The sequence below is a fragment of the Vipera ursinii genome (assembly GCF_947247035.1).
Source record: "Vipera ursinii genome assembly, chromosome: 1".
In the NCBI taxonomy this organism is placed as follows: domain Eukaryota; kingdom Metazoa; phylum Chordata; class Lepidosauria; order Squamata; family Viperidae; genus Vipera; species Vipera ursinii.
Genome location: NC_139512.1, coordinates 118404666 through 118430707, shown reverse-complemented (window position 1 = coordinate 118430707; position 26042 = coordinate 118404666). Strand labels below are relative to the sequence as shown.

Here is a 26042-nt window from a genome sequence, read left to right as displayed (position 1 = left end):
GCCTTCTAAAGAGCAGTCAGGATTGATCTCCTCTAGGACTGACCACCTAGCTGGTTTTATTATGTCAAGCTTTCCTTAGGCATTTTGTCAGAGTAGAGAGCAATCAAATTTAGGTGTCAATATATTACAGCATTCAGTGATGTAGTTAAGGAAGTTCCATCTTGAGATTTCATAGATTTTTGCCTCTCCTCTTCTAGAAAGTAGACTTAATTACTTCCCTTCAGATTTATTTATTTATTCACCTCTTTAGAAAAACAGGTTCATTTGCTGCTCTCGTTACAACAAACGTGGAGCAATTTACGTTCTTAATTCTAGTAACAGGATTGAAAGAATATACAATCAGTACAGGTTGTCAATTTACAACCATTCATTTAATGACAATCTGAAATTATAATGGCACTGAAAAAGTGGCTTATGACCATTTTTCACAGTTACAACCATTTCAACAACCCTGTGGCCAAGTGATTGAAAAGATACTTGTTAACTACCATGTATTTATTACTTTTACAATGTCCTGACATCATGAGATCACATTTTGCAACTTTATGACAAGAAATGTCAATGGGAAAGCCAGATTCACTTAACCATGTTACTAACTTAACAACTGCAGTAATTCACTTAACCATGGCAAGAAAGGAATTTAACAAAAGTCTTGCTTAGCACAATTTTGACTGTCTTGCTTAGCACAAATTACAACTATGGTTGTAAGCTGAGTACAAGTCAAGCAAATTGCTTCCCACCAAAATACCAAAAAATAATCCAAATAAAAATAATTCTTTTCTTACAGCACAACAGATCCTAAAACCTACCTGAAAAAGCAACATTTTAACATTTTTGAAAGGCCAAATGGTTTGGGGCCAACCTGAACTTGGGGAGAATGTTGTTCCAGAGAAAATGGTAGTGGCAGGGATGACCAACCCTTGTGGTCCCTGCAGATGACGTTCCTTGGGTACAGGGAGATTTTCCTTCAAGAATAAATGGCCCTACAGATACAAATATTATCTTTATTAATACTTCTTTAAGATTAAGATTCTGTAATGCTTAGCAAATCTAATACATTTTGCTGTTTATCATAAAGCAAGGTGAACATTAGACCCATAATTCTCAGTCTCAGGTGTTTTTTTCCCCAAAGGTTCCAAAGGCAGCTTTTTTCAAAAGGCAACTGAATTTTGTTTTTTTTCCCCTTGAAGATGTTTTGCTTCTCAGTATATATAATTCTCATTATATATTTTATGAGCATAAGAGCTATAAGTTAAATGCCACATAAGTAAATCTACATTTAGCAACGTACAATGCAAAAAACTAAGCACTGTTGCAATCCTTAAATAAGGATAGATGATTGATCCCTAACTCTTGAGTATGCAGTTAGGGTCTACAGTTTGCACAGTATAATTCTGGGGAATTATATTGTGAAATAAACCCCTTTGAAATGGTGCTTATTTATAATTAATAATAATGAGGAGGAGGAGGAGGATGTTGTTGATGATGATAAAGTTGGAAGGGACCTTGGAGGTCATGTAGTCCAACCCCCTGCTCAGGCAGGAAACCCTATACCATTTCAGGCAAATGGCTGTCCAGTCTATTCTTAAAAAGTTCCAGTTTTGGAGCATTCACCACTTCTGGAGGCAGGTTGTTCCACTGGTTAATTGTTCTAACTGTCAGGAAGTTTCTCCTTAGTTCTAGGTTGCTTCTCTCCTTGATTAGTTTCCATCCATTGCTTCTTGTCTTGCTTTCAAGTGCTTTGGAGAATAGCTTGACTCCCTCTTCTTTGTGGCAGCCCCTGAGATATTGGAACACTGCTATCATGTCACCCCTCACCCTTCTCTTCGTTAAACTACACATACCCAATTCCAGCAACCATTCCCTATGTTTTAGCCTCCAGTCCCCCAATCATCTTTGTTGCTCTTCTCTGTACCCTTTCTAGAGTCTCAACATCTTTTTTACATCGTGGTGACCAAAACTGGATGCAGTATTCCAGGTGTGGCCTTACCAAAGCATTGTAAAGTGGTATTAGTACTTCACTTGATCTTGATTCTATCCCTCTATTAATGCAGCCTAGCACTGTGTTGGCTTTTTTGGCAGCTGCAGCACACTGCTGGCTCATATTGACGTGATTGTCTACTAGGACTCCGAGATCCCTCACAGTTACTACTATTGAGCAAGGTACCACCTATACTATACCTGTGCATTTGATTTTTCCTGCTTAAATGTAGAACCTTACTTTTTTCACCATTGAATTTCATTTTGTTAGATAGCGCCCAGTGTTTGAGCCTGTCCAGATCCTCCTGTATCTTAAGCCTATCTTCTGGAGTATTGGCTATTCTTGCCAGCTTCGTGTCGTCTGCAAATTGAGTTCCCCATCTATCCCCTCATCCAAATCGTTGCTGAAGATGTTGAAGAGCACTGGGCCCAGAACAGAGCCCTGGGGCACCCCACTACACACTTCCTTCCATGTAGATGCAGTTCCATTGAGGACCACACGCTGAGTACTGCCTGTCAGCCAGCTACAAATCCATCTGGTGGTGATGCTATCTAACCCACATTTTTCTATCTTATCAAGTAGTAGGTTGTGATCTACTTTATCAAATGCCTTACTGAAGTCCACGTAAATTATATCTACAGCATTCCTCTGGTCCGCTAATTTTGTCACTTGGTCAAAGAATGCAATAAGATTTGTCTGGCATGATCTGTTTTTGACAAACCCATGTTGGCTTTTAGTGATGACTTTGTTTGCATCAAGGTGTTCGCTGATTTGTTGTTTGATTATCTTTTCCAGAATCTTCCCAGATATTGAGGTCAGGCTGATAGGTCTGTAGTTTCCTGGATCTATTTTTTCCCTTTTTTGAAGATGGGAACTACATCAGCTCTCTTCCAGTCCTCTGGTAGTTCCACAGTGCTCCAGGATCTATGAAAAATATAGTTCAGTGGTTCTGAGATCACGTCTGCCAGTTCCTTGAGAACCTTGGGGTGTAATCCATCTGGTCTTGGTGATTTGAACTCGTCTAGGCTGGACAGGTGTTCACTTACCATTTTCTTGCCTATCTTAACCTGCGTTTCTATTCTGTTTTTTATGGCACTGGTTTTGGTAGGTTGGACTGTTTTTCCCCTTTGTGTAAAGACAGATGCTAAAAACGAGTTAAATAGTTCTGCTTTCTCCCTGTTACTTGTCACCTTCTTGCCACTTTCCCCCACTAATGGACCAATCATTTCCTTAACTTTTTTCTTGTTTTTTATATGTTGAACAAAGCTTTTTTTGTTATTTTTGACTTTGGTCACAAGCCTTAGTTCATTTTGAGCCTTAGCTTTCCTCACTTCATCTTTGCAGGCATGGGTATTTGCTGATATTCTGACTTAATTATGTGCTTCTTTTTCCAATTCTTATACTTGTCCTTTTTATCTTTCAATTTATCAGAGAGTTCTTTATGCAGCCATGCTGGTTTCTTTTGGGAGCTGTTATTTTTCCTCTTTGTTGGTATTGTATTAGACTGGGCCTTTATTATCTCACTTTTCAAAATTTCCCAAGCTTCCTGAGTTGTTTTCCCCTTTAGGATTCTCATCCATGGAATTCTTCCCAAGGTCTCTCTAAGTTTATTGAAATTAGCTCTTTTAAAGTCCAAGACTCTAGTTTGGCTGTGTTCTATTGCTTGTGCTTCCAGAATGTTGAATTCCAATATTGCATGATCACTTCCCCCCAAGGTTCCTGTGGCTTCGACATTTTCTATCATTTCATCTCTGTTTGTGAGAATTAAATCCAATATGGCTAATCCCCTAGTTCCCTTCTCTACTTTTTGGGAGAGAAAGTTGTCTGCTAGGTTTGTCAGGAATCTGTTTGATCTTCCACTTGGTGCAGAGTTTGTCTCCCAGTTGATATCAGGTACTTATATATTAGAAGAGGATCAGTGTAAGGACTTCCATTCTGGATAGGAAACTCCTTAATCACACACATGTATGCTCTTCCTTTGAATCTAACTAACTTGTGTTGTTGCTATGGAAACACAATCTGACTTCCATTGCAAACAGGAGCATGCTGTGTGAAGCTTAGTGTATCTAACCTTATGTATCTTCTGGGTCATCATTTAACATGGTCTCTGCACCAGCACAGAAAATTTAGAGAACACCAATTCATTGTGATTCATAGGCTGCTGAACAAGACACCTCATTCTTACAAGGCTATTTTGTTATTTCTGAATGACACATCTCAGACTGATAAAGAGGAATCAGAGTGGGTAAAAATTATATAATAATAATAGTTTGCACTTTGAGATATAAAGAAATCTCAACCTGTATTAAGAGGATCTATTTGACATGATGCAGTGAAACTTGAATTTAACTTACTTTTCTTGCTTATGTGGAAATTCAAGATCATTTACTTGCTGAAAAGGGGTATAGTATTAACATTTAACATCTGAAAACACCCATCTGACACTGCTAAATAAATCCACACATAAACCCTAAAACAGCTTTCACTGTTTTCCAAATATTTCTCATTTCCTAGTCAAATCGTCATCTTTGTAGAAAGATGTACTGTACTAAACTGAAATAAATCACAATTCTAATTTATTTTCTATATCATTTCCTCAGTTTGTAGTCAATCTAACCTGTAGGCTCAGTATTAGGTACTGCCAAATCCCTATAAATTTTAAAATTATACATGAAAACACTAATAATTCTGAGGTTAGCATTGGTGAAAATACCTTAATTTGGATTTTGAAAAACCAATCCTATTTTGCCAAATGATGTTAAGAGTTAAATTTAAATGTGATAAAAATCATCCTATGATCAGTTTGCATATCCCAGTCACATATAATGGATGGATGTGTATAACTTTTTTCCTACCGAATAAGGTAAGGAGAATTTCAACTTATCAATATGTCACAGTAAGGTAGTCATGAAGTCTTCTGTAGCAAAAATGAGTCATGTGATAACATCTTACAAATTTATTATAACACTCCACATACCTCTGATCCCTTGGGTCGTCATTTCAGAGATATTTCCTTACCAGTTTCCTTTATGCCAGATATGTCAAACACAAGGCCCGGGGGCCGGATCCGGCCCGCGAAGTGGTTTCATGTGGCCCGCGAAGCCATCCTGGAAACAGTGAGGGAACGGCCCCCACTGCCTTGGCCCTGGCCCAGAGACCCTCCTTCTACCAGAGACCCTCAGATCTGTCCCACTCCTGCCCGGGCCCACATAGGCACCCTTGATGCAAACGATGTAGAGCTGGCCATGCCCACCCAGTAGGCCATACGCACTCTGGCCACGCCCACCCAGTAGGCCATGCCCACCCAGACCATATCCACCCGGCCCCTTGAGGGCAACCGCAATGCTGATGCAGCCCACAATGAAATTGAGTTTGACACCCCTGCTTTATGCCTTCAATAATGGCAGAGCTTCTAATGTATAGTACTTGAAAAGTTCTCAAATATTTATGGAGATATTCAGAGATGCATCTATTGAAAGTAGCCCATCTTAACTGTATAGCATAGTCAAACATGAGTTAATCACAGGAAATATTTTATGACACTTGTATTATGTCATTAAATGCTTTATGATACTTTTATTTTATATAAACATTTTACAAAATTTGCCAAATTTCAGTTTCACAGGATTCATGGGATCCTGATTTTTGGATGAATTCTGTAAGTTAGCCACTTTGAGGTTCCAGTGTTCAAAAGGTTTTGCTCTTTGAGGTACCATTTTGCCCAATTAAAAGTTGTAAAACATTACATAGGTGTGATTATGAAATCAGTGGCTATGGCAGCATTTTATTGAGTTTTCTGGATTCAGAAGATAAAAATTAAAAAAAAAACCAGTCACTTTGGTTAGCAAGATAGATGGCATATAAATGTAATAATAAAAAAAATCAAAAAGAGTTGGGCCTGGTTAGCATTTGGTTAGGATACTAGTACTTGGCTAGGTTAGAACATTAGCACTGTAGCTAAAGTTAAAGTGAAAATGTCCCCAAAATCATAAAGCTCTTCTGTTCATTTGCCAAGAAAACTAACTGGATTTATTCATGAAGTGATCAGAGGTTGAGTGCAACTTGGACACTTTATACTACACAGAGAATATGTTTAGTGATCACTAAAAACTAGCAATTAGGTTTACAAACAATCACATCTACATATTATCAATATGTAATAAATGTTTCTCTGTTTAATCTTTGATAAATGATGAATTTTAGTTTAAATGTTTCTTGATACAACTCACCTTTGTAATTGTTTTTTCAAAGTTAGTCAGATTAAAGTCAGTGTCCTGGGGAGGTGAAATGTTTACTCACTGCTTGTAAGATACTGGTTTCTCTGATGTCAGATTTGTATAAGAAATAGCAATTTTGTCAAATGTCAAATACAATGACATTTGAGCACAAAGATAATATTGGAGGATGAGCAAATACACTATTCTGTAATATTATAGTGAAAACTTTAGGTCTTGTAATAGTGCTGCCAGATCACATTTCATTTCTAAAGTTATCAGTTCAGGGACTGGCATCTGCCACGTCTTCTTTAGTGAAAATAGTTTATTTGGCTTCTCTGGAATTGTCTTCTCTCTCATTCTTTAGCACTCCCACGTTGTTGTCTTGTGTTTTGGATCCTCCATAATTGCTTTCCAGCTTCAAATGTATTTTATGTTGGTTTTTAATGCTATTAGTGCCATGCTCCCCAGCATCTGTCCATCTATCCTTTCTTCTGGCATCCCTTACTAATTACATTTTGGGGAAGAACACATAAAAATGAACAGTGTACGCATTAAAACTCAACAAATAAGCAAGCTTACTTATCCTTCTGATAATAGGTGAGCAGCTGTCTGCCACAGTATACATGAGCATAATCTATGTTTGTAGGACTATATTTCCTTTCCTCCCTTATGTGTGGGAATTAAAAGGAATTAAAAGTCCAACATATCTTGAAAATACCAGGTGGATGGAAGCAAGCATAATATACCAAGGATAATAATATTAGTGTCAATACATTTTTAGTCACTGTAAAATCAGGGCATTACAGGTGGAGATGAAACAGCATACAGGGGGAGGTACAAAAACTATCCATATGGTGTTCAGAGAACAACTTGCACCTGAACAAAGGCAAGACAAAAGAGATGGTGCTAGACTTCCGGAGGAAAAGAGAGGAACCTGCCCCACTTTACATCGGGTGGCGGGGGGGGGGCTGTGTGGAGAGAGTTTCCTCCTTTAAATTCCTGGAAGTCTACCTCTGTGAAGCTCTTACCCAGAAAGTTAATACAACCCAGGTGGCCAGAAAGGCCCAACAGAGACTCCACTTCCTCAGGGTCTTGCGGAAGAACAGGGTAGAACAATGGCTAATGACCTTTTTTTACCGGTCTACTATAGAGAGCGTCCTCTCGCACTGTATTGTGGTTTGGTATGCTGGCCTGACAGCCGCGGATAGGAAAGCATTACAGAGGGTGGTGAGCACAGCACAAAACATTGTGGGCTGTCCCCTGACACCACTGGATGACATCGCCAGGGCTCACTGCCTTGGAAGACTGAGGAAAATTCTCAGGGACGACTCACACCCTGGTCGGTATCTCTTTACTCTCCTACCATTGGGTAGGAGATACAGGAGTATAGCCAGCCGTACCAACAGGCTGAAGAACAGCTTTTATCCATGGGCTGTCAGGCTCTTGAACGGGAAATAATTTTATAATTACATGTATGATTGACTTGCGAGGCCAATGTGTTGTGCAATTAGCTCACTTGGTGTAACAAGATGGTGGGTTTGTTGTCACTATGAGTTGTGGTGGTGGGGGCATGAAGGGAGGCTCAGCCAATCTCAGTGTATACATGGTTGTACTTTGACAATAAAGGTTCATTGATTCATTGGACATATAAAATGCATTTCTTATAACTGACAAAATTATATTTCTATCACTTGACATATCATTGGAACTCTGTTGCTTCCTTATCTATATCAAACAAGGTTACCCTATTCTGAAAAAAAACTACATCTACATGAAATAATCCCTTGTTCCCATCTGCCTAAAGACAGGGAGCAAGGTGAGCTTTAAAGAGCTACAAAACTGGAATTTTACAACTGGAACAAGTGGATTTCTTCCCATGTGCCACCTGTCTATACCAGGAAGGAGATGTATCACAAAACAGCCTGCTTAAATGTTTACATAAGGCCTAATCTACTGAGCATAACAACTGTGCCAGCAAAAACATGTTAAACAATTAAATCCTAAGTAATTTGATTTTTCCTCTTCCTTTTAATATAAATTAGCCTGCACAAAGGGAACAATACTCTTCTAATCAAGCTAATAAATGGACTTATACTTTACATTTATACAATACAGCTTAACCATAATTTGCTTCACTAGGATTGCATGGATAAACAAATATTTTCTTTCTTTTCTCACACAACACACATAGTTATGGGTTATATGCTATGTTGGCATAAAGTATATGAATTTTGCATCATACTCAATTAGATTTAACTGGATTATTGAATAAAATATAATTGGCTGGATTTGCTCAGCACATAAAACCAAAATGAAATATAATAAAGGTTAGCATACCGTGTGAAGTTAAGCACGCTAGGCTATAATATGGTTTATGTGATGTAAGCCAATGTGGCTTACTCGGGAAACCAAGCCTATCCAATATTCTACATTTTGTAGATCTATATCCTCTTTTTTTCATCTAGCAAAACAAAAAAACAGTACAGGTCATAAAAAAGGAAGAATTTCGATCCGGGCCACGCAGCCCAGTGAGGTAGTTTATTGTTTCTAACCTAATATTTGGACCCCACTTGAGTGGAGAGATCAAGCGACACGCCACGTGAGGTCGATAACGAGCCATAACGATTCCACAAGCGCCTGAAAGCAAGGTCAGCAAAACTAAAGCATAGCTGCGCGTTGAGACCATTGTCCCCTCCGAGCTACCGTAGCTGGGTTTTTTTAGCCCGTTGCCTCTCGGTCGGATTCGGGTAACCGGAATTGTGCGTGCGGATTGAGCCCTTTTCTAAGAGCATGGCGGCGGTGGCGGCGGCGGCAGGAGGAACTTCCACCCACCACAGCGGCGCCGAGAGAAGTCACCATCAGTGTGGCGGGAGCGGGGACGCGTATCGGGAGCGGCTGGACGATGACGGAGTTCGGACCCTCACTTCGGCGGAGCAGGTGGGACTGGACACGGCCCCCGCTTCTCTTGCAGTGAGACTACAACTCCCAGGGTGCTTTGTGTGCGGCTTCATGGAACCGGTTGGCTTTATCGGAGTAGATCAGCATGCCGCGGGGCGCTTTCCTCGCGGCGTCTCAGAGCTATCAGTGCTGCGGGGCGCGTCTTTGGGTTTACCCTCCGTTGACCGTACGAGTTCATTGCTGGCTGCCTATTGCATAGGGAAGTTCATGCCAGGTGCCATGTGTAGTTTCCAAAGGTTCATCCAATGTTTTCTCCGACTGTGTTTGCCTGGGGAGGTACTGGGCAGTACCAGACACTTGAAACGTAGTGGGCTGATTTATGGTTCATCATGTTGCGAATTTACCTATAGTGGTAATTGTCCAGTAGGTTCTGAAAACCCGGTTAATTCAGTAAACCAGTAAAATGTGCTTGGGTGAACACATCCCCTATATTTGATTTCCTTGTTTTCTTCCTTAGAAAATCAGTTTATAAGATCCAGAAAACAGTTTTGTTGAGAAACTGCGGGAAACATTTTGGTGGACATAATGGTTAATGCTAAATGTTGTAAATTCACACACACAGACACAGACACACACACACACACACACACTACACAATGATGTTTTCTGCATTTTCCCAAATTTGCTGTACTTTTTGGATAACTATGTTAGTTTGTTACACTAGAAACATCAAATAATACTTTGTTTATACCTTCAGTTTATGCGGACCTACCACTCATAAGGTACAGAATGCATTCGTTTCCTTGAGATAAGAATGCCCATTCATATAGAGCAGCATTAGAGGCAGATGAAAATAGTCAAGGAGAGAGCAGAATGAAATGTGGAAAGTACAGATAGTGGTCATTCAGAAACATTGGATAAAAATTTTGCATTTCATTCAAGTCCCTCCTTTAATGACCTTTTCTCCATTCCTGCAGTTATGCCACAGATGCTTTTATTTGAAGATGTTGCAAAAAAGAGAACTTATTTAGAACATTTTAAATCTAAAGGAAGATTAGCAAAGCTTCAAAATCCCTGGAGTCTAAATATTAACTTCTTCCATAAGTTTCACAAACTAATTGTCAAAACAAAACTATTTTGTTAAAGAAGGGAAGAAAAATCATGTAACTTCACACATCAGGCTATAAAACATATTATTTGTTAAGCAGCTATTTCTACCAGTACCTGATTACTGTGGCAGTGTCTTTCCAATCCGTCCCATAATAAGTGGTAGGTCTAGTTGGCTGTCAGTACTTCTATGAATTTAGTTTAGGATATTTGATACGAGGGTTAAACAACACACATAAAGAAACTATCTCTGTATTCCTAGCTATGAACTTTGGTGGAACATTCAGGGAAGATAAGAGTTTTGAACAGTGGCTAAAGCTGTTAGGTTGTAGAGGTGATACTTAGAAGTAACTAATACAAAGACATTCCTGTTCCTTGGTGTACATGTTGAGCTATGCCTTAGAGTTTTAAGTTGGGGGGAATGGATTGGAAACGTAGTAAATGATTAAAAGGAAATAGATTCAAAGTGTGGAAGTTCAGCTTACTGCACCTGATAATCAGGTCATTGAGAGGAAGATAATAGCATGAATTTTGGTGATCAGCAGGTTATAAGCTCTAACTATTCTAGGTCTCCGAATTGTAAGAACTCAACCATATGTTTTAAATATGTGTACTTAAGTAATGGGCAAAATTTAAATCCAGCATTATCTGCACCTGTAATTCTTTTCCAGGAATGGAAGATACTCCTAAGAGTTACATCCTTTTAAAAGCTATTAGTATGTTAGGACTCTGTTGCTTGCCTTTTCTTAAAGGTAACATAACTGCTTCATAGCAGTTATATCAATAAATCAGTGCAAAAAAATCCTTTTGATGTGTTTTAAGTATAGAAGATTTATTGTGTTGTATACTGTACTTTTGTAGCCCACAAAAGCTTTTATAACACAATAAGTCTATTGATCTTACAAGATTCTTTGTGCACTTGTTATAACAGACCAGCATAGCTGTCCTTCTAGATTAGTCTGTTCCAGAAAATAAATAAAACATGTTAAATAACAGTGTCTTGTGAAGCCTTACAAATGAACCACTTTATTATCAAAAGCTTTAACAGGTCATAGACCATCTCATTAGATATATGAAATATAATCATGGGAAAGAAGTATTTTGCCTACAAATACACTTAATTTTGCTGTCGTACATATATACTACACATACTGTTTTAAAAGGTTTTGTAACTGATAGAAATTTAGAATGGGCAAAAGATTCTAATTTATTTTCAACTTTTTTTTTGTAAAGTATACATTATTCCATGTTCAGAGTATCTTTTGGGTAATAAAATCTAGTTTGGTGGTGATATTATAATAGTTTGTTCCTGAAGACTTTTCAAGCTTGAGAATGAAGGGAGTCGGAAGTTAAAATTAGAGCATTTATGCTTGGCACATACGAGCTCTCATTCATTTGTGGAATTAAGCAGGGTTAGGGAAGGTATATAACAGTGAGGGCGAACCTTTTAGAGACTGAGTGCCCAAACCGCAACCCAAACCCCACTTATGTATCGTTGGGTGCTGGGTGGGTGTGGCCCATTGGGTGGGAGTGGCCTATTGGGTGGGCATGGCCCATTGGGTGGGCATGGCTGCGGTGGTAATGGCAGACTGGGTGGGACTAAAAAGTTCAATCAGTCAATTCCAACTTTATGAGATTTTTTTTCCCCGCGAGAAGTTGAAATTGACTGAACTTTTTTTTTTTTTTGCACACGGTGGTGGAGGCCTAAAGCTAAAAGGTTTTATAAAACCCAGCTGAAGGCCTAGGGCTGGGGCAATGGCACGCGTGCCCACAGAGAGGGCTCTGTGTGCCACCTGTGGCACACGTGCCATAAGTTCGCCACCATGGGTATAGAACATCTGGACTGCACTGCTGTTAGGTGCTGATTAGTAAGCTTAGCTCTCACCACATCAGAGAAATGCAATTTTTGCACACCTAAGAAGCACCAGACTGAAGGCAAACATATGCTGGACAGATGGGTAAATGGACTCATGCTTTTAAAGACTATGTTAAAAACCTGAGTTGGTAGATCTGAGTCCTAATATTATTTAGATAGTCGGGTGTGAGTCTCTCTTCTTGAGATGCGGCCCTGGTGCGCAGTTGGGCTTGCTGCTGGTGTACCTTTCGCCTAGTCACGCAGCAGCAGCCCTGCCTGAGCTTCTCGATGTCCTCTCTGGGTTGGTGGTTGAGTTCCCGAAACTTATAGTTTTGGGGGACTTCAATCTACCATCTCTGGGAGGATCATCTGAGTTGGCTCGGGAGTTCATGGCTTCCATGACGGCCATGGACCTGACGCAAGTAATTTCAGGACCGACTCATGAGGGAGGCCACACCCTTGACCTAGTTTTCTTATCTGGTCGGTGGTTAGATGATCTTGGTGGGGGCTCTCCAATTATTATGCCCCTGTCATGGACCGATCATCATCTCCTGCGGCTGGTCTTCCGTTTTGCCACCCCCCACCGTGGGTGTGTGGAACCAGTTAGATGGTACCGCCCCAGACGCTTAATGGATTCCGCGAGATTCCAGGCAGCGCTGGGGTCCCCACCTGCCTCCCCCACTCACAGCTCGGCAGATGCCTTAGTGGAAGCTTGGGAAAGGGCAGCCACTGAGGCTCTTGACCGAGTTGTACCCTTGCGGCCCCTGACCCGATGCAGATCCCGTCGAGCTCCATGGTTCTCCGCAGAGCTCCGGGAGATGAAGCGCCGGAGACGGGGCCTAGAGAGCGGTTGGAGGTCCAGCCGATCCGAATCCGACCGATTGCGACTAAGAACCCATATTAGGTCTTATCTCGCTGCGATAAGGGTGGCGAGGTCCAATCACTTCGCTACCCTTATCGCGTCCGCAGATAATCGCCCGGCCGCTCTGTTTAGGGTGACTCGCTCCCTCCTTAATCAGGAGGTGAGGGAGGAACCCTTGCAGGGTCGTGCCGAGGAGTTTAACAATTATCTGTCGGACAAAATCACTCGGATTCGGACCGGTTTGGACTCCGACTGGGCAGAGTCTGGCGATCAGGACGCGGGTGGTCTTGTCGATATCACTTGGGAGGAGTTTGATTCTGTGACTCCGGAGGAAGTGGACAGGATTATGGGGAGACTGAGCTCCACCACATGTTTATTGGACCCGTGCCCTTCCTGGCTGGTTTATGCAGCCCGGGAGAGGACACGCAGCTGGTTCCAGGCAGTTATATCAGCTTCTTTGAGTGAGGGTAGCTTCCCTGCCGTCTTGAAAGAGGCAGTGGTGAGGCCCCTCCTCAAGAAGCCTGCCTTGGACCCAGATGTATTGAACAACTTTCGTCCGGTCTCCAACCTTCGCTTTCTTGCGAAGGTTGTTGAGAGTGTGGTGGCGCATCAGCTCCCTTTGGTCCTGGATGAAGCGGATTATCTAGACCTGTACCAATCGGGTTTCAGGCCCGGGCACAGCACGGAGACGGCATTGGTCGCGCTGGTGAATGATCTCTGGAGGGCTCGGGACAGGGGTCATTCCTCTGTTCTAGTCCTATTAGACCTCTCAGCGGCTTTCGATACCATCGACCATGGTATCCTGCTGCGGCGTCTCAGGGGATTGGGAGTGGGAGGCACGGTTTTACAGTGGTTCTCCTCCTATCTCCAGGGACGCTCGCAGTCGGTGTTGACAGGAGGGCAGAGGTCGACCGCGAGGTCTCTCGTTTGTGGAGTTCCTCAGGGGTCGGTCCTCTCGCCTCTCCTGTTCAACATCTATATGAAACCGCTGGGTGAGATCATTCGTGGCTTTGGAGTTGGGTATCATCAGTACGCTGATGATACCCAGCTTTTTCTTTCTACCCCAAACCACCCCAGTGATGCCCTCAACGTGATGTCCCGTTGCCTTGAGGCGGTTCGGGTCTGGATGGGGAGGAACAGACTTCGACTCAACCCCGACAAGACCGAGTGGCTTTGCATACCTTCATCCCGGGTCTATTCGGATATTCCATCTCTTTCTATGGGGGGTGAATTATTACCCCCCGTAGATAGGGCTCGCAACTTGGGAGTCCTCCTAGATTCGCGGCTTACCTTGGAAGATCACATGGTGGCCGTGACTAGGGGGGCTTTCGCCCAGGTTCGCCTGGTGCGCCAGTTGCGGCCCTATCTAAGCCGGGATGATTTATGTACGGTCACTCACGCGCTCGTGACCTCTCGTCTAGACTACTGCAACGCTCTCTACATGGGGCTTCCCTTGAGGACCACCCGGAGGCTCCAACTGGTACAGAATGCAGCCGCGAGAGTTGTGTTGGGAGTCTCCCGATACTCCCATGTGACACCTCTGCTCCGTGAGCTGCATTGGTTGCCAGTTGTCTTCCGGGTGAGATTCAAGGTGCTAGTAATGGTGTTCAAAGCCCTCCATGGCATGGGGCCGGAGTACCTCAGGGAACATCTGCTGCCGGCATCAAGCTCCCTGCGCCCTGTGCGTTCCCACAGAGAGGGCCTCCTCAGGGTGCCACCGGTCAGAGAATGCCGTCTCGTGGCCCCCAGGGGGAGATCCTTCTCTGTGGGCGCCCCGGAGCTATGGAACCAGTTACCGGTTGAGCTCCGGACGGCGCCCGATCTGCGCTCCTTTCGCCGCGATCTGAATACATACTTGTTCGAGCAAGCCGGCCTGGCCTGAGGGGGGATTGGTGGGGTTTTTTATCATTTTTATTGGGGTTTTTACTATGTATCTATTGTATTTTAATCGGGCATGCATTTAATTATCTTTTAATTTTTGTACATTTCTGTGTTTTATTCTTGCCCTGTACACCGCCCTGAGTCCTCAGGGAGAAGGGCGGTATAGAAATATTAATAAATTAAATTAAATTAAATTAAATTTCTGTATTAATCCCAAAGGAAGCAGAAGTCCTTGAATTTAAGATGATTCTCCTCATGAAAAAAGAAAAGATTAGAGAACAGAAATTGGTTAACGTATTTTTTGCAAATTTAAATTTATTCTGCTGTTTAAAAGATGCACAATCTCAACCTTGGAATCTGTATTCATAGAGAAACTTGAAGCAGCCAAGCATCTTTCTTAAATCCCTGAAGAGAAACATGTTTAAGTCAGGATACACATAGCTGTCAAAACAATTCTGTATTATCCAGTATGTTTGGATTCCATGGCCTACAGCTGAGTTTAGTTGCTCTTGTTGCCCTTCTCTGGAGGCCAGAATGACAATTGGATTTGAGATTTGTTGCTAGAAGCCTGAGATATTTCTGAGGTAGAATCACTGTCATCATTCCAGGAGATCATTCCATGAAAGAAGAGAATATTTTTTTAAAAAAATTAAGGCAAGAAATTACTCCAAGGCAAACCTGTAGAGAAATGTGAACAGAGCATTTGTTTAATTGGACACAATTAAGACCAGTTGGAGAATGCAATTTGAGCTTTCCCAGAAGATATATATTGCTTGAACTGGCAACGGACACTCATAAATATTTTTGTTGGTTTTGGCTAACCTGTGTTTGGGAAAGCAAGGCTGGCTATTATTTTAAGCAATGAAAATTGGGATGTGCATATCTCTGTATGGCTTTTGCGTGCCCTAATTGTGAAGCCTTTCATAATCTATATCATCCAAGTTTTGAATGGCATGTTTTCTCTCCTATCTATTTACCATTTCTCTACTCTGGTCAGTCAGTGCAGTAAGGAACAACTTGAGGAACAGGCAGAAGAGCTGCAATTAAGACAATGGTCAGATAAAAAAAATCTGTGTCCAGGGGAGAAATGTAATTTATATTTATATATATTTATATTTATTAAATTTTTATACCGCCCTTATCCTGAAGGACTCAGGGCAGTGTACAGGGCAATAAATATTAAAAACGAAGTACAAAAGTTAAAAAAACAATTAAATATTATGCCCGATATGAACAGTAATTAAAACCATATTAAAAACCCAGCCCTTAACCCATCAAACCAGGCCGGATTGCTCAAATAAATAAGTTTTCAGATCCCACCGGAAGGAGCGAAGGTCGGGGGCCATCCGGAGCTCAACCGGAAAGCGGTTCCGCAGGTCTGGCGTGCCCACAGAGAACGCCCTCCCCCTAGGGCCCACCAATCGACATAATTGATCGGAGGCACCCTGAGGAGGCCCTCTCTGTGGGAGCGCACTGGACGGAGGGAGGTTGACGCCGGCTGCAGGTGTTGCCGTAGGTAATCCGGACCCATGCCATGTAGGGCTTTGTAAGTCATTACCAACACCTTGAATCTCACCCGGAGGACAACCGGCAGCCAATGCAGCTCGCGGAGCAAAGGTGTAACATGGGAGTATCGGGAGACTCCCAAGACAACTCGTGCGGCTGCATTCTGCACCAGTTGGAGCCTCCGAGTGGTCTTCAAGGGCAGCCCCATGTAGAGAGCATTACAGTAGTCCAGACGAGAGGTCACGAGCGCACGAGTGTACGCAAGGCATCCCGGTCCAGATAGGGCCGCAACTGGCGCACCAGGCGAATCTGGTCACAGCTCCAATATGCTCTTCTAAAGAGAGCTGTGAGTCTAGGAGGACCCCCAAATTGTGCGCCCTATCTACGGGGGGCAAGAGATGGAGTAATCTGAATTTCCCGGGATGCCGGCACGAACAGCCACTCAGTCTTGTCAGGGTTGAGCCGAAGCCTGTTCCTCCCCATCCAGACCCGGACCGCCTCCAGGCAACGGGACATCACGTCGAGGGCATCACTGGGGTGGTTTGGGGTCGAAATAAAAAGCTGGATATCATCGGCGTACTGATGATACCCAACTGCAAAGCCACGAATGATCTCACCCAGCGGCTTCATATAGATGTTGGAGAGGTGAGAGGACCGAATTTGAGAAAGTGTCTCAGACATGTTCCTCCCAAATTCTCACAAATATAAGGGGGTGGGGGAATGGGATGCATTCAGACTTGCAAGATTCTGTTATTATCAACTTATGGTAAAAGTAGTAATAGCTATTGTGTCTTTGGTTTCTCAGTTTGGTTTACTTTGGAGAGCTGACATTGAGTTTCCCCTGTTCTGTTTCTCTAACCCCATGTTATGCATCTCAGAGAGCTTAGATCCCAATGTCCAACAGTTTTTTTTTCATTAGAAACTTCATAGGTATTTTTTTAACCATTCACCAAGAACTAGAATTACAGAATTTTTGAAGAATCCTGGAGCCTTGTAATAGAATATAAATAACTTGCCTCTTTGATTGCTCATCTCATTTCCTCTTTTAGGCTCTAGATCAGGGGTGTCAAACTCGCAACATCACATGACATGTTGCGATGTACTGTGACTTTTTTTTGCCATTGCCGGCAATGGGATGGGCACGGTTTCGCTATGATGCATCCGGCCCGCAGCCCAGCAGTTTCACACCCTTGCTCTAGATTTTAATTTTGGTGATCACCTACCATAAAGTGCTTTTCACCAGCAGAACAGCTAGCATCTGATTCAGTAATATGTATGATATTGTAACGTGTGCTGTGGCCAATTTGGTCTAGTGATTAAGGCACCAAGCTAGAAAGCAAGAGACCATGAGTTCAATCCTGTTTTAGCCATGAAAGCCAGCTGGGTGACCTTGGGCCAGTCACTCTGTCTCAGCCCAACCCACCTCCCAGGGTTACTGTTGGGAAAATAAGAGGAGGAAGGTATGTTGATGTGATTGCTGCCTTGAATTATTTATAAAAATAATGGTGAGATACAAATAAATAAAAAAAAATATTACCATGTTGAGGGGATGCCAGCAAACTTGTTCAGTAGAGGCAAGAAAACCCACTGGCAACTAGCTGCTCTGGAGCCTCTTTAGTTTGCTGTGGAAGGACTTCTTTGTAAGTTTGCTCTGTTGAACAACCAATAATATAATAGAAATTCCAAAAATTGAACTTCTTTGCCCCTTTCTAAAGGAACAAAAGACTGCGTCATTATTATTAGTTTGAAGAGTCATTTGTTCTGCTTGAGAGCATTCTTCACTTAATGTTTCTAGCTGCTACCAATGTTACTATTAATATTTTAAATATCTTCTGCCATTATATTCAAGTAAAATATATGCTGCGTAACGCATTTTAGTGCTCCTATAAGAATTTACTGCTAGCATTTTTTCTGCTGTTGTGTTCCACAGTGGAGATGAGACATCATAGGGTTCCTCAAATAGTTTGATCCTGGAAGTATTAATGAAGATTATAGAAAGCCATGTTGACACCAGCGCAGCAGCGCACCAGCGTGGAAAGTGTCTTCTGCCCCAGTGGAGAGGAGTTTGGAGTACAAAAGACTTTTCCTGGGTGCATTTAAAATCATTAAAGCACTTAATGAGATGTTATGCTATGACATCATTGTATTGCAATATGAAGGCTGACCTCCTTTGGAGCTCACTCTGCGCACATTAGAGAATTTCACATAAAAATTTCTGTGCTAATTTTGGTGCTTTCTTTTTCCATGTTTTCTGCGAATCTTCTCTGTCCCCTTGGCATGCTGCAGACAAAAGTGGAGGATATTGTTCAAGAGGTTTTTGATGTTTACAAGAGAAATCATCATGACACCCAGTAAGTTATTGTATTCATGTTCTTTTTCTTCTGTATACAGTTAAAAAAAAACACACACCTAAACTGTAAGGGATTTTGGGTCTTGAATTGTGCTGGCTTGCTTATCTGTTTAGAGCAGGGATAGGCAACCTCGGCTCTTTTATGACTCATGGACTTCAACTCCCAGAATTCCTGAGTCAGCTCAGTAATTCTGGGAATTGAAGTCCATGAGTCATAAAAGAGCCGAGGTTGCCTACCCCTGGTTTAGAGGGATTTGTTCCTTTCATAGCAATTTCCTGCACTTATTTTCATACCTGCAGGTTATCTCCCAACCCTACGACGGCCCTTGTGGAGGAAGAATGCAAGTGGGGGCAGTCATGGGGCAGATGGGAAAGGCTTCTATGTTTGCTTATCTAAATATTCAAGCATATACAAGTGTATGCAGCTTTAATGCCCACTTGTGGAATATTGTATGGCGTTCCATTCATTAGACCTTAGAGAAATATCATGAAGTCATCCCTGTTGTTTTTGTGTTGGATGACATTCTGCTGTTCTGAATGGGAGCTTTTCTTCCAATGCAAATAACAGAGGGGAGGGGAGGAAACCCCACTCCGTAGTTTCCCCGTCCTCTTCTCTATCTCTTTTCCAGTGCTGTTTCTTATACGTTTTACACCTTTACATAGTTAGGAATTGTGGCTTTGCCCCCCCATTCCCCCCCCTAGAAACAGACAAAATAAAAAGCTTATGAAATCATGCACTTCACTGACTTTTGGGGGGTGGGTGGGGGGGTCATTTTGGGTTTACACATGTACGTACTTTTCTTGGTCTTTATATTATTATTTGAAATTTTCGCTCTGTAGGAATCTTTTTTCTAGAAGACCTTTGCCTGAACCCACAGTATTACTTTGACCCACCTTTCAGTGACCTGCCCATTACGTTCATGTGTCTCTTTCAATCGCGTACGGTGCATTCGGAAAGTATTCAGACCCCCTTCGCTTTTGTCAATGTTGTTATGCTGCAGCCTGATTCTACAGCTGTTGAAATTCATTTTTTTCTCTCATTAATCTACACTCAGTACCCCATAATGACAAAGTGAACAAACACAGAATTTTAGAAATGTCTTTAAATTTATCCGTGTTTCCATAGACACTCAAGAGACAAAGGCTATAACACAGCAAGCCACGCTGGAAAGTAGCAGGAAATAACCTCTTAACTATAGTGCTGTTGTGATTAGGTGTTGTGGCCAAATGGATAGACCCATCAGTTTAGGCCTTTTTCAGGTGCATGTTACTTATAGCATTCTGGGCCATAATGGTTGTTATTTTAGATATGTTTTGAAGGAGTAATAGACAAATGTCAGTGGATTCATGCTAGAGTAACTGTGACTGGAGCCTTTATGTTCAGTGCCCCTCACCTGAGGTACTAAGAAGGTAGCTACTAGCTCCACACAACTCCTTAGTTTTCAGGAATAACAAATCCTGTTAAAGATTAAGATGGACCTGTGCAGCCTTCATGCTGCATGGCAAATGTGTTTTATTGTTTGTATTATATCTTAGAAATTGCTTTTCAAAAGAAAGGGGAAAAACACTAGAATGGGCTGATAGCAAAGATCTCTGTGCATCTAATTAGAGGTCAGGAGAGTGATATCTGCAGTATGTACGTATGTATCTATGTACAGTATATACCTTGTTTCCTCAAAAATAAGACATGGTCTTATATTTTTTTCCCTCCAAAAGAAGAGCAGATCTTACTTTGGGGGGATGTCTTATTTTTTTCCTGGCACTTGCCTTGCCTTGCTGCACCAACAGCCCAATCCAGTAGGAGCCTGAGTAGCCACTGGCCCGTTTCTGTAGCTGCTTGCAGCAGGAGGCCACGTAGCCCACTGTGCCATGCCACTGAAACGAGGCAAGATGATGGGGGAGGGGGTGGAGCTGCCCCAAGCACCTCATAGGTGCCCAAACATTTTTCGCCCAGAGGGAGATTGTAAGCTTCATCTTCTTGCAAATGGAGCAGTTGGAAACCGAGGGATTCACTTCGTTTCCAACCACCCCATTTGCAAGCCGACAAAGCTTCCAGTCTCAATCATTTTTCCGTCTGGGCAAAATGTGTTTGGGTGTCTATGGGGCGCTTGGAAACCAAGTGATTTGCTCCATTTTCAAATGCCCCATAGGCGCCCAAACACTTTTCGCCCAGACAGAGAAATGATGGAGACTGGAAACTGGGGTGGTTGTTTTCCAACTGCCCCATTTGCAAGCAAATGAAGCTTCCAGTCTCCCTCTGGACGAAAAGTGTGCAGCGTGTTCAGATCGCCTGCCTCTTCCCTCACCTCTGCCTCCTCTCTGGACTTGCCTGTGCTGCTCTAAGGGGCCAGTGGGCTGCAGCTACTGCCGGTCATCAATGACCCCTGCACACTTGCCGCCGCTTGTGCTGGCTACACCTACCTCCCCGGGCTTAGTTTTTGGATAAGGCTTATATTAGGCCCACCCCAAAAAATCAGGCTAAGATTATTTTCAGGGTGGGTCTTATTTTCAGGGAAACACGGTGTATATATGTCCTGCGTGTATTATTAAATTTGTATGCCACCCGTCTTACTGTCTAGTGATCCAGGGTGGCTTACAACATAGAAACAGCACTAATTGCCCCAAGCCAATTGGCAAAGCCAGGTTTTTAGGTCCTTTTGGAAGGCCAAGTGGGTGGGGCCAGATCTCATCTCATCTCAAGGGGCACTTTGAAGCCATGAGCCACAGCAGAAAAGGCTGTTCTTCTGAACCCAGCCATACAGTTCCTTCTGCTGGTGGGGGTGGGGGCCAATTCCATTGGGACTAGACAGAATTATTTCCAGAGCTTGGGGCAGGAACTCAGCAGAATAGGCTGTAGGCTCACTTTTTCAGAGGTCTTACCAGTGTATAAGGAGCAAAATGGAAAAGGCCAGCGTATAGCAGAATTTAATATGTGGCTAAAGGAGTGGTGTAAAGGAGAAGGCTTTGATTATATTAGTCACGATGTCTGTAGCTGGTCCAATGAAAAAATGTACAAAAGAGATGGTCTGCATCCATCCAAGAAAGGGACTGAGTTACTTGGCAATAAATTCAAAGCTTTTCTGAAGGAATATTTAAACTAAACAACGGGGACAGTGAGTTAATTGATACAGAACATCACTGTCCCCGGCAATCTAAGAAAATAGGGGAACTTAGGCACCACACAAGTTATGTAGCAAGTAAACACAGGGTCAGTCATAAAGGACTCAAATGTCTGTACACCAATGCGCAGAGTATGAACAGTAAGCAGGGTGAACTAGAAATTCAGGTAAATGAGGGTGGATATGATATTGTTGCCATTACAGAAACATGGTGGGACGAAACCCACAAATGGAATACACAGCTAGAGGGATTTAAATTATTTAAAAGAAATAGACTAAACAAAAGAGGAGGTGGAGTTGCTTTCTATATAAGAAATAACTTTATCTCTACAGAAATAGAGCACAACAATGATGAAAACTGTAAACTTGAATGTATTTGGGTCAATATAAAAGGGGGGAAAAATGACATTGCCATAGGTGTATACTATAGGCCGCCCAACCAAGCAGAGGAAATAGATGAACTTTTTGCTAGTCAGTTAACTAAGGTATGTAGGAAGCGCATCACAATAGTAATGGGGGACTTTAATTACCCTGTTATCAACTGGGAGACAAACTCTGCACCAAGTGGAAGATCTAACAGATTACTGACAAACCTAGCAGACAACTTTCTCTCCCAAAAAGTAGAGAAGGGAACTAGGGGATTAGCCATATTGGATTTAATTCTCACTAACAGAGATGAAATGATAGAAAGTGTCAAAGCCACAGGAACCTTGGGGGGAAGTGATCATGCAATATTGGAATTCAACATTATGGAAGCACAAGCAATAGAATACAGCCAAACTAGAGTCTTGGACTTTAAAAGAGCTAATTTCAATAAACTTAGAGAGACCTTGGGAAGAATTCCATGGATGAGAATCCTAAAGGGGAAAACAACTCAAGAAGCTTGGGAAATTTTGAAAAGTGAGATAATAAAGGCCCAGTCTAGCACAATACCAACAAAGAAGAAAAATAACAGCTTCCAAAAGAAACCAGCATGGCTGCATAAAGAACTCTCTGATAAACTGAAAGATAAAAAGGACAAGTATAAGAAGTGGAAAGAGGGGCACATAACTAAGGCAGAATATCAGCAAACAGCCCGTGCCTGCAAAGATGAAGTGAGGGAAGCTAAGACTCAAAATGCACTAAGGCTTGCGACCAAAGTCAAAAATAACAAAAAAAGCTTCTTTCAACATATAAGAAACAAGAAAAAAGTTAAGGAAATGATTGGTCCATTAGTGGGGGAAAGTGGCAAGAAGGTGACAAGCAACAGGGAGAAAGCAGAACTATTTAACTCGTTTTTTGCATCTGTCTTTACACAAAGGGAAAAAACAGTCCAACCTAGCAAAACCAGTGCCATAAAAAACAGAATAGAAACGCAAGTTAAGCTAGGCAACAAAATGGTAAGTGAACACCTGTCCAGCCTAGACGAGTTCAAATCACCAGGACCAGATGGATTACACCCCAAGGTTCTCAAGGAACTGGCAGACGTGATCTCAGAACCACTGAACTATATTTTTCAAAGATCCTGGAGCACTGGGGACCTACCAGAGAACTGGAAGAGAGCTGATGTAGTTCCCATCTTCAAAAAAGGGAAAAAATTAGATACTATCAGCCTGACCTCAATACCGTAGATAGGGCTCGCAACTTGGGAGTCCTAGATTCACAGCTTTCTCTAGAAGACCATATAGTAGCTGTGACTAGGGGGGCCTTCGCCCAGGTTCGCCTGGTGCGCCAGTTGCGGCCCTATCTATACCGGGATGCCTTACGTATGGTCACTCACGCCCTCGTGACCTCTCGTCTGGACTACTGCAACGCTCTCTACATGGGGCTACCCTTGAAGACCACTTGGAGGCTCCAGCTGGTACAGAATGTAGCCGCGAGAGTTGTGTTGGGAGTTTCCCGACACTCCCATGTTACACCTCTGCTCCGCGAGCTGCATTGGCTTCCAGTTGTCTTCCGGGTGAGATTCAAGGTGTTGGTAATGACCTACAAAGCCCTACATGGCATGGGTCCGGAATACCTTGGGGAGCACCTGCGGCCGGCGTCAACTTCCCTCCGCCCAGTACGCTCCCACAGAGAGGGCCTCAGGGTGCCACCGGTCAAAGAATGTCGATTGGTGGCCCCCAGGGGGAGGGTGTTCTCTGTGGGCGCGCCGGATTTATGGAACCATCTTCCAGTCGAGCTCCGGATGGCGCCTGACCTCTGCTCCTTCCGGCGCGATCTCAAAACCTACCTTTTCGAACAAGCTGGCCTTGCCTGATGGGATGGGTTTGGGTTTTATTAATCTATTTTAACCTACTTTTTAATGTGTTTTAATTTATTCATGGGCATTTTTTTAAATTGTTTTTAATTTTTGTATCTTGTTTTTTAATATGTATTGCCCTGTTCACCGCCCTGAGTCCTTCGGGAGAAGGGCGGTATACAAATAAAATTAATAATAATAATACCTGGGAAGATTCTGGAAAAGATAATCAAACAACAAATCAGCGAACACCTTGATGTGAATAGGTGGTTCCACCCCAGGCGCCTAATGGATCCGGAACGGTTCCAGATGGCGCTTGGGTCTATACCTATCTCCCTCACTCACAGCCCGGTCGATGCCTTGGTGGAGGCCTGGGAAAGGGCGGCCACCGAGGCGCTTGACCGTGTTGTACCCTTGCGACCCCTGATCCGGCGCAGATCCCGTTGGGCTCCATGGTTTTCTGTGGAGCTCCAGGAGATGAAGCGTCGGAGACGGGGTCTGGAGAGCTGTTGGAGATCCAGCCATTCTGAATGTGACCGATTGCGGTTGAGAGCCGCTACGAGGACTTACCTCACGGCGATGAGGACGGCGAAGTCTAACTACTTTACTGCCCTCATCGCGTCCGCCGATAATCGCCCAGCCGCCCTGTTTAGGGTGACTCGCTCCCTCCTTAATCGGGAGGTGAGGGAGGAGCCCTTGCAGGGGCAGGCCGAGGAGTTTAGTCATCATCTTGCGGACAAAATCGCTCAGATTCAGGCTGGTCTGGACTCTGACTGGGCAGAGACTGATGGGGAGGAATCGAGCGGTCTTGAGAATGTCATTTGGAGTGAGTTCAATCCTGTTACCCCGGATGAGGTGGACAGGACCATGAGGAGACTGAGTTCCACCACGTGTTTATTGGACCCATGCCCCTCCTGGCTGGTATATTCAGCTTGGGAGGAGACACGAGGCTGGTTCCAGGCAGTAATAACTGCTTCTTTGAGAGAGGGTACCTTCCCTACTACCTTGAAAGAGGCGGTGGTGAGGCCCCTTCTCAAGAAGCCTGCTCTGGACCCGGCTATTTTGAATAACTATCGTCCGGTCTCCAACCTTCACTTTTTAGCGAAGGTTGTTGAGAGCTTGGTGGCGCATCAGCTCCCTTTGTTCCTGGAGGAAACTGATTATCTAGACCCGTACCAATCGGGCTATAGGCCCGGGTACAGCACGGAGACGGCATTGGTCGCACTGGTTAATGATCTCTGGCGGGCCCGGGACAGGGGTTGTTCCTCTGTCCTAGTCCTATTAGACCTCTCAGCGGCTTTTGATACCATCGACCATGGTATCCTACTGCGGCATCTCAGAGGGTTGGGGAGCACTGTTTTACAGTGGTTCTCCTCCTACCTTCTGGGCTGTTCGCAGTCAGTGTTGATGGGAGGGCAGAGATCCGCCCCGAGGCCTCTCGTTTGTGGAGTTCCTCAGGGGTTGGTTCTCTCTCCCCTCTTGTTCAACATCTATATGAGGCCACTGGGTGAGATCATTCGTGGTTTTGGGGTGGGGTATCATCAGTACGCTGATGATACCCAGCTTTTTCTTTCCACCCCGAACCAACCCAGTGATGCCCTGGAGGCGGTCCAGGTTTGGATGGGGAGGAACAGGCTTCGACTCAATCCCGCCAAGACTGAGTGGCTGTACATACGGGCATCTTGGGAGAACCAGTTTTGTCCATCGTTAACTATGGGGGGTGAGGTGTTACCCCCCGTTGATAGGGCCTGCAACTTGGGTGTCCTCCTGGATTCACGGCTCAGTTTAGAAGACCACATAGGAGCCGTGACCAGGGGGGCTTTTGCCCAGGTTCGCCTGGTGCACCAGTTGCGGCCCTATCTGGACCGAGATGCCCTACGCACAGTTATTCATGCGCTCGTGACCTCCCGGTTAGACTACTGCAACGCTCTCTACATGGGGCTGCCCTTGAGGACCACTCGGAGGCTTCAGCTGGTACAGAATGCAGCCGCGTGAGTTGTGATGGGAGTCTCCCGATACACCCGTGTAACACCTCTTCTCCGCGA

At 43.5% G+C, this 26042-nt stretch overlaps 1 protein-coding gene across 3 annotated transcripts in view; it reads left to right on the top strand.

Moving 5' to 3' along the window:
• The first annotated feature begins 8819 nt into the window (after nucleotides 1-8819).
• The window catches only part of LOC310642765 (protein farnesyltransferase subunit beta-like), a 41951-nt gene continuing 24728 nt past the window's right edge, over nucleotides 8820-26042 (top strand). For all 3 annotated transcript variants that reach the window (XR_014492957.1, XM_083366666.1, XM_083366665.1), the window contains exons 1-2: nucleotides 8820-9135; nucleotides 18594-18658. Coding sequence is in view for 2 of the 3 variants with exons in the window: in XM_083366666.1 (XP_083222792.1) it covers nucleotides 8989-9135; nucleotides 18594-18658 (212 nt within the window). In the remaining variant the exon portion in view is untranslated. The remainder of the gene's footprint in view (nucleotides 9136-18593; nucleotides 18659-26042) is intronic.